Raw genomic sequence first — 8,885 nt, forward strand, 5'->3', positions numbered from 1 at the left:
CAAAATATTTAATAATGTGGGTGAGTGCGGTTTCTTTTTGAAGTTTTGGGTACTAATTATTTGAAACAAAGTTTTTTTTTCTAAAATTGTCAAGAATAAACTTTTTGAAGTCAAAATTTGAAGCAAAATAAAAAAGAAGAAAAACTGATTTATTGTCTTTATAAAGATGTCAATGTGGAAAACACTTCAAACCAATGCAATGGTCGAATTTTTCAATACAAAGTCCGATGTGAAAATCAAATCTTTCAAGGATTTGGACGGCGTTCGTCTCATTCATTTTCTTGAAAATGTCTATAACAAAAAGTGCCATTTGCAATATCCAAAGAAATTAAAAACTCCTTTCCATCAAATAGAAGCCGCAAACGTCTGCATTGATTTTTTAAAAACACTTGGAATCGAAAACGACTGTGATGAGAATGACATAATCACCAAAGATGAAAAAATGCTTCTTTCTTTGTTCACAGTTATTGTCAAATCAAACATGAAATTGAGGAGAAATGAAATGAATGAAGTGGTGACTTGGCTTGAACAAATAACGAACAAAAAGATTACAAATTATCTATTTGATTGGAGAGATGGAATGATAGTAAAGTCAATTGGAGGAGAGGATGAACCTCTAAAAGTATTGAATAAATTGGGAATACTCAAACTGTTTTCCGAATTGAATCAAATTGGACTTGATGAACTGACTACTATGATGTTTGCAAGAAGTATTTTTGAACATCGAGAAAGGTTAGAGGAGTTGAAAGAAAGAAACTTTGATTTAAAAGAAGTTCAAAATATCGTTCAATACAAAGAGAATAATTCAGAACAACAAAAAGAAGACATAACAGTAAAAGAAATTGAAACCGTCAAAATTGAAAAAAGTTTAATAACATCATCAACAGAATTACAATCCAATAAAAACAAATATGTTTATTACCTTCTTACTAGTAAAAAAGAACGAGTGACTCGGAAAAGTTTAATGCTTAACACAAAACCAGTTGAAGAAAAACGTTATAGTTTAAGAGAACAACCTATATACACCAAAGAGCTTCTTGTGAATAAAGAATTTCAATTAAAAACTAAAAAATCATTAGAACGTCCATTTGTCCCACCACTCGATTTAAATAAACTTAATATAATTTCTTCGGAAGTAATTGAGTCTGAGAGTCCCAGTTCACAAACCGAAAAACGACTAACAAAGAGCGAAGAACAAAAAGATGATAAAAAGGAAGACAAGAAATTGTTTTTTGATCCAAATTTAGAAATTCAATGTCCAATTCAAATTTGCCAGCAGAAATCCCTCTCTACTCTTCCACAAGAAGTCAAAGAAGATGAAATGAAAGAGAAGCGCCCAAAGCTTAGTAGATTCACAGGAAGTGAAAGTGCTTCAGGTTCTGAAACCCCAAGGACGACTCTAGCAAGAAGAGACAAAATAATATTAAAAAGAAATCCATCACTCCATAAAGAACAACGACCCGAGACTCCCGCCGTGTTTACGCCTCGAAATGAAGAAACCTTTTTTTATCAAAGCTCTGCTACCATTTGTGAAAAGAACTTTCACTTCCAGTCACAAATTAATTCTGAAAATGAGACAAACAAACAAGAGGACAAAATGGAGAACATCAAGTCACATAAAGTGAATAACAGTAATGTTTCAAAAGTGTGTGAAACAGTGATTCCAACTCAGCCATTGCAAATTCAAGAAGAGGAAGTTATCACAGTCGAACCACCCAAACCTGAAACCATGTCAGCCAGCATCAGAGAAGAAATTTCAAAGAAGAAGGTATTAAGTCCAGTTACTGAAACACCAAGTGAAGTCGTTGAAAAATGTATAGTGGAGCAAGAAATTGAAGACCCCACAAATTACGTGAAAAGAAATATATGTCGAGAGATTAGTATGGAAGAATTGAGGAAGCGTGAGGAGGAGAAAAAGCAACTTGAGCTTGAAAAATCACAGAACGAAATGAGAATCAAAGAGGAGTACGAACTAGAGACCAAAAACTTTTTGAATGCAAGTGGAGAGACAATCGTGTTGAGGTTTTTAGAGAACTTTAGACTGTGGATTGGACTGAGAAGGTTCAATGTTCTGTTTGATGAAAGCATTCTTTCTAATAATATAACGTCTGCTAATGTAAATGCTGCAATGAATCTAAAAGAGAATCTGATGATTATTATAGTGTCAACTAAAGGTCATATATTTGGGTCCTTTAATAAAAGTCCAATACCAAGCGCCCACAAAAAGAAGTACAAATATCTTACAAAGGATAATGGGTTCTTTGTGTTCTCATTGAGAAACAATACAGGAGACCAGCCGAGAAGATTTTACTTAAAACGCCCCGGTAAAACATTTTGTGTGTGGCCGAGCAACCACCAGATGATGGTGTTTGGAGTGAAAAGATTCATCAAAGTCAAACGGTTTGGGAGGTGTGAATTAACCAAAAAGTTTGCCTTGAATTATGCGAACATCCCAGACGAAAAACATTTGTTTTTCACTGGAAGTCCAACATTCGAGATTTCCAAACTCATCATAGTTCAATGGTCCGATTAAGTCACTGTTTATATTATTTATGTTTATCACATTATATATGAAAAACCTAAGAGCCAATAAATGTAATCTAATTCATATAAGTGTTCAATCAATTATTACAAAAATAGTTAATAAACAATAGTTTAAATTAAATTACTATACAATAAAATAGTAATATAAATGCATATTTAGTCTTTTTACAACATTAAAACAGAAAAAGACTAAAAGGTGTAGACTACTTTTGCCTTTAATTAATAACATTTTAAAACTACTTCTTTTATTTCTGAAACTTTGGGAAAGTGTCGTAGTTTAAAGCAAATAAATAATTGGAGTGGCAAATACGTTATATTATTACCTAAATAAATGGAATATTTTGAAGAAATTTATAAGGGTTTTTTAAAGTGTACGAACTTGTGATCATACGATATATGTATATCAATGTGGGACTTTTTAAACAGAAGCTCAAATTTATTTCCCAGTGGTTTCTGAGTCAGTTTACTTCATATTACTCATTAACAATGGTTTATGTAATACTCGTCACTGTCATCGGTGGAATTTGCATTCACTACATTGAGTTGGACTATAGTCAAGTCTCATTCATCGACGCAATATTTTTGTGTGTCTCTGGCGGGACAGGGACTGGACTTTCCACCAACGATGTATATTTTATGAAGACATCAAGTCAATTTATCGTGTCAATTTGTATAACAATATGTGGAGTTGCCTTTGCGAGTGTTTGTATTCCAAGCTTTATTCGATACTATCGTTTGAAACAAATTATTCCACCATCCGAGGAGACTACTGAGTGTGAAGAATACACTTCGACTGACGAGAAAGATGATGTCATTCAAATCGATATAATAACATCAGAGACATCGCCATATAAGTACAACTACTCTGTCGAATTGGGAGCTGTGAAACTCTTTTGTATCATTGCAGTGATGTACACACTTGTATGTCAATTCATCGTTTTTATGATCATTTTTATCGATTGCTATTGCAACAAAAACACTTACGATGTATTAACTAAGGACAAAACGTCGCCATTTTTCTTTTCGTACTTTATTACAGTATCGGCGTGGAACAATGCAGGACTGTCGATCAACTCTCCACACCTTCAAATTTCTTCGGATTATGTAATTGTCATATCCATCACAATTCTTTCAATTCTTGGCAACTGTGGAATTCCAATTGGAATTCGATACACAATCTTTGTGCTCCACAGACTCACCGAACCTCGCAATATGAAAATTTTAACGAAAAACCTTCCGTACTTGTATATACTGAAATCGCCTACAAGGATATCTGCATATCTTTTCTCTTCGACACAAACGAAGTTATTACTTGTGATATTCTTCTTACTCTTATTTGTCCAAACAATGTTCTTTGTCTTGCTTAACAGAGACTGCCAGGTGGACTATGTTTTGGTGTTAGGACTTGCGCAGGCTGGAGTCACTCGAACAGCTGGGTTCCAGTTTGTCTCGTCGTTTGCAGAACTTCATGACATAGTGAATATCATCTACATTTTCACAATGTTTGTTGGTTCGTACCCAATACAGATGATCAGAGACTATCGTGATAAACAAGTTTCTATACAGGCAGGGTACTTCCCAAATAAAAGTAATTTACAGACGATGATATCATACTTCTCTGATATTATTTTTTCACATGCAATGTTTGTTCTTTATGAATTTTTCATTTGTTCCATCTTAGTCATTCTACCCTTCTCTTAATACTTGTATTGATTAAGAAATTAAGTGCATTATTATATAGAACAAATTTATGAGAAGGATCGTCTTCTTTTTTACTATATTTGTGATGGCAGTTGTTGCGATGGAAAAACCCGAAGAACACACCGCTTTGACTGTTTTGTTTGAAGTGACAAGTGCGTTTGGCACAGTCGGGTATTCATTAGGGTATCAGAACAAACCGTATTCTTTTAGTGGTGGTTTAAGTAATATAGGAAAAATATCAATCATAGTAGTCATGCTTCTTGGCCGTGTTAGAGGGTTTCCTTCACAACTGTATCCGCCCGATTACTACAAAACCCACTCCGACTAATTCCATGTGTTATTAATCCACTTCGTAATACAATTTAAATGCATTTCTATCATGATTTGCGAAGTAACCAAATACAAAACAATAATAAATGAAGTTGTACTATTTTCTTGTTATTTCAAAACAGTCTGTGTTCTATTTGAAGGAACATTTACTCACCCGAGCACCATGAGTATTTCTTTGAGTTGTGATATTTCAAGAATATCCAAATGAAGTGTAACATCCCAATTTGACGATGACCCCCCGTTCATTTTGAATATCTGTTGGAGTGTACTCTGGTCTGCAAATTCAAGTCTTGATACAATTTCACTCCTCAAAGCTGCTTTCCGTATCCTTTTGTTTTCCTCTGCATCAGCAAAGTAAAATGGGTCGACCAATTTCCATACGGGCGTCTTCTGTATTTTGTCCATTCGATTGAGTTGGGTCATAAACTCGTTGAAACATTTACATAGCTTTTCGTCCTTTTGAAGTTTGATAAAGTAATTATCGTCGACTGCAATTCTCGAATTTCTCTCAATGATTTGTGTGAGTAGTCTCACGGACTCTTCCGTCGAGAAACGGACAAGTGATAACATACCCTCTTTTGAGCTATCGTTTTTCAGTGGCGCAATATATAACATGAACCGGAGTTTATTTTCTTCGGAAACGTTCTCGTCGCGGAGATAAGTCCACATCACTGGCGACCATTTCACCATAAATTCAGAGACGGTTTTACTCTGCAAAATATCGTAGACCTTTCCCTTGGTGACGTTGTGTATCTCAGGTAAAGATGAAACAAAAGCCTTAATGAACGAAAGTGCTTTTTGTTGGTTGAATTGAGGGTCAACGAGCACTTGCTCCATGTTTTTTTTATTTTTATTTCAGGTCGTTTCTTTTTTTTTTCATTGTGACAATTGAATTTTATTTTGTTTTTTTTACTATCTATTTTACTATAAATTAATCAAGATATGGTGGTGTATTTTTAAATATAATAATTATATGGTTATATTTATAGTTGAGTATAGTTTTGATTAAAAATTCTTATTTTGTGAATTAATTTGATGTAAATCTTGTCAATCGATACTGAAGTTTATTATAAAGAAAGTTTTGAATTATTATAATTATTTTATAAAAAAAAATATTATTATCATATTATATTTTTAGTTTAAGAAACAAATTGATTTTTAAATAAAAATACTATTTGTATTAAATTGTTTTCTTTCATCCTTTCCAAAAACAAAATTGTCCTTACAATTTTGTTTTTGTGTGAAACTTTATTAGCTCAAATACAATAGTAAATAAAATTATATTTCAACTATAAAAAAATCAATCAATTACTTTTCGGACTTAAAGAATTTCACAAGTGTGGGGTAATTACATAAGAAGAAGAGTATTTGCTCTTTAACACTTTTACATAGCATGAATTGCTGAGTTGATATAATGTGGAAGACGATTAAATTCAGTGGAGATTTGAGTTTGTTAATGTTATAAATGAACCCCTCACGTTCCCACATCTTCACAATATTTGGATCTATCCGTTTTTGTAAGTCTCGTCCACTCAAAACCTTACTTTCAAAGGCACTATTTGAAATAAATTCATTTGAAATGTCGTCTTTGTAAATCCCTTCAAAGCAACTTTTTGAAAGTGGTGCGTCCAACTCTAAGAATTCACTTGCTGCAATAAACACGTTCAATTTTTGATCGTCCGTCCACCTCGAGATGACGATGGAGTCGAGAAGAGTTCCGATGTTATCAAAAGGTGTGAAGTCTTGTGCCAGTTTTTCGACCCCTATTGTTTCGATATTTTCTTTCTTTAGGTCAGGCACAATAGTGAATGGGTTTTTGTAATATTCGGGAAACAAAATGACTGCTTTTAAGTTGTCTTTGAACTCTTTGCGCTTGTTCTTAATGTGTTTGATAATAACGTTCACAATCCACTTACACATCCCTGAACTTGTAAATTGAAAGTTCTCGTTTTGTAACAACGTGACCTTATCCCCCAACACTAATCTAACTTCCTTTAAGTATTCGGTGTCACCAACTATCAATGGAGATAAACACACCCCATCACCACTCATACAATAAAACATCGTTGAATTACCACATCCCCTTGAAACAAGTGTGTCTGTTAATGGATTGATGCTTTTCGTCTGCAAACCCTTTTGGGGTGAAACACACCTTAATGACCTTCCGTATTCATCACACACAAATACTAACTCTCTTCTAACCCCTCGAAGCGCTTTAAGTAACGTGTTGTGTTGGGCAGTAACCTCTTGTAAATTGGTTAACTGCCCCTCTGTGTGACACTCAACACTTTTCCAGTAAAACCCTCGTTTTTGTATAAACTCATCCAGCGTCTCTTTCTTATTTTTTAATATTGAAAATATGGAAGATACAAAACCCTCATTAATGAACCACCCAGACTTGATGTAATCATTCAGTAACTTCTCAAGGTATTCCTCGTTTTTCCCCTCCATACACAATTTAAGTTCAGAGTTCTTATGGTTCACAATTATTGTCTTGTATTTTTTAAATTGTTCAATTGGTAATAAAACCCCAAGACCAATATCATTTATTCTTTAATAAAGTACATCGAAATGAGACTATTTTATACCTTTGAAAACTTTAATCAGTCTTATTTTGTATTAAAAAATTACGGTATGGGCTTTGTCTTTTGTGTTAGTTCATTTTATAATATAGTATTATAAAATATTACAAAATAAAACTATACAAGTAACACAACAAATTAACCACAATCAGAAGACACCAGCTAACTCAGTAGGTGATCGCGAAGCAAACTTCGCTTGTTGTCTTGGCGTTTTAAACCCTTTTGGCAAAACAATTTTCACCTCGGTAGTGTCTTTGTCTTTCTTTGGTTTTTTCTCTTTGTTGGCCTTCTTGTTGTTGTCTTTTTTGATGTCCTTTTCCTTTGTTTTGACGTCGAGAGGAGACTCATTGACTTGCTCATTCTTAAGTTCCGCAATAATGGCAGGGGAAACCGACTTAACTTTCTTTAAAACGTCCATAAGACTGTGCTCAGCTGGTTTTGATGGAACTTTGGAAGCTCCAATTCCGGCACGACCTTCTTCAAACTCCATATTGATGCCGTCGGTGGGTGCCAAACTCCCATCAAAACCAAACTGCTTAAACATCTGTACACCAACAGAAGTCTCTTCAACCCAATTGACTTGCTTGCCAAAGTTGCGGCGTTTCTTCTTCTCGGGAAATACTTCTGTGATTTTGTATGTTGTGTCGCTCATTCAGACAGGCTATTCGAGGGTTTTTAGTATATAAGTTTGATTGTTTTAATTCAAAGAAATTTCCCGGTTTATTAGCAAACAGTCTCAATGTTTTAAGGTAAGTTTCGAAATTTTTTTAGGGTTTAATTTATGAAGCTTGACTCATGAACGAAAAAAAATTAATTGGAAGTTTTTTTATTTATATTTATGGTTCAATTATATATTAATTTAAAAAATACTATACATTTAGTTTATTGATTAATAATTAAATTATATTTAATAATTAATTTATTAGTTAAAAAGTATCATAATTTAATTGTTGTTTTAGTAAGAAATTATTAATTAAAAATACTATTATTATTGATAATATAAAAAATGTAAAGATGACAATAATTTTGCAACAACATTTATTATTCATTGTTTGTTCCAATTTTTTTTTAAAAGAATGTTGTGACAAAATTTTTTGCAAAAACAAGTTTAATTTGAAACAAAAGTGTCTTGTTCTTAAATGGTGGAAGAAGTGCCACAGTTGTTGAGCAAAACAAAAATGTTGTTTGTGGTTTTTTCTTTAAAAACAAGTTATGTTACATCGTTTTGGATGTATTTCTAACTATGTTAAAAATACGTCAGAGTTGAAAGCTGATGTATCAAACAATAGAATTATGTTTGGACGATTTCACTAATAAAAATAATGAAGCAACAAAAAATGTTATGTTCTTAATTAATGGGCGTCAAGCCACTATCCACAAAGAACGTTATCAACATAACAAAATGATCATTACAATTAAATTGTATATTTCATTACTTTCACATTTTCATTATAAATACATTAAGTATAAAACATGGATTGTAGCATAAAGTTTATGTTACAATCCATGTTTTGATTGTGTTCAAAACAAAACACAAGTATTATATTAAATAAATTCATTTAAAATTACAGTCATGCGAAAAAGCTGTCGCGTTTGGAAAAACCTGTCTTGAAAAAATATTTTATAGTAAATTTATAATTACTTACTATACAGTATAGCTTCTATTCGATTTATTTGCAGGGTCATTTCACAAAAATCGAATAAAAATATTCGGCATTTCCAAATAAC

General features: G+C 32.8%; 5 protein-coding genes across 5 annotated transcripts; 2 read left to right on the forward strand and 3 right to left on the reverse strand.

Annotated features, from left to right (window-relative positions):
* Positions 1-166: 166 nt before the first annotated feature.
* Positions 167-2,533, forward strand: EIN_186120 (hypothetical protein; the record flags this gene model as incomplete). The annotated part of the gene is made up of 1 exon (XM_004260918.1): positions 167-2,533. One exon carries the CDS (start codon positions 167-169, stop codon positions 2,531-2,533), a length of 2,367 nt encoding a protein of 788 aa, XP_004260966.1.
* Positions 2,534-3,030: 497 nt separating this feature from the next.
* On the forward strand, positions 3,031-4,573 carry EIN_186130 (cation transporter, putative; the record flags this gene model as incomplete). The annotated part of the gene is made up of 2 exons (XM_004260919.1): positions 3,031-4,187; positions 4,303-4,573. The coding sequence occupies 2 exons, from the start codon at positions 3,031-3,033 to the stop codon at positions 4,571-4,573; spliced, it is 1,428 nt and encodes a 475-aa protein (XP_004260967.1).
* A 152-nt stretch (positions 4,574-4,725) lies between these two features.
* EIN_186140 (hypothetical protein) lies at positions 4,726-5,412 on the reverse strand (the record flags this gene model as incomplete). Its single annotated transcript, XM_004260920.1, has 1 exon — positions 4,726-5,412. One exon carries the CDS (start codon positions 5,410-5,412, stop codon positions 4,726-4,728), a length of 687 nt encoding a protein of 228 aa, XP_004260968.1.
* A 471-nt stretch (positions 5,413-5,883) lies between these two features.
* EIN_186150 (hypothetical protein) lies at positions 5,884-7,026 on the reverse strand (the record flags this gene model as incomplete). Its single annotated transcript, XM_004260921.1, has 1 exon — positions 5,884-7,026. One exon carries the CDS (start codon positions 7,024-7,026, stop codon positions 5,884-5,886), a length of 1,143 nt encoding a protein of 380 aa, XP_004260969.1.
* A 279-nt stretch (positions 7,027-7,305) lies between these two features.
* On the reverse strand, positions 7,306-7,701 carry EIN_186160 (hypothetical protein; the record flags this gene model as incomplete). The annotated part of the gene is made up of 1 exon (XM_004260922.1): positions 7,306-7,701. The coding sequence occupies one exon, from the start codon at positions 7,699-7,701 to the stop codon at positions 7,306-7,308; it is 396 nt and encodes a 131-aa protein (XP_004260970.1).
* Between the last annotated feature and the right edge of the window lie 1,184 nt (positions 7,702-8,885).

This window comes from Entamoeba invadens (assembly GCF_000330505.1).
Source record: "Entamoeba invadens IP1 unplaced genomic scaffold scaff_1105074725183, whole genome shotgun sequence".
Classification (NCBI taxonomy): Eukaryota; Evosea; order Mastigamoebida; family Endamoebidae; genus Entamoeba; species Entamoeba invadens.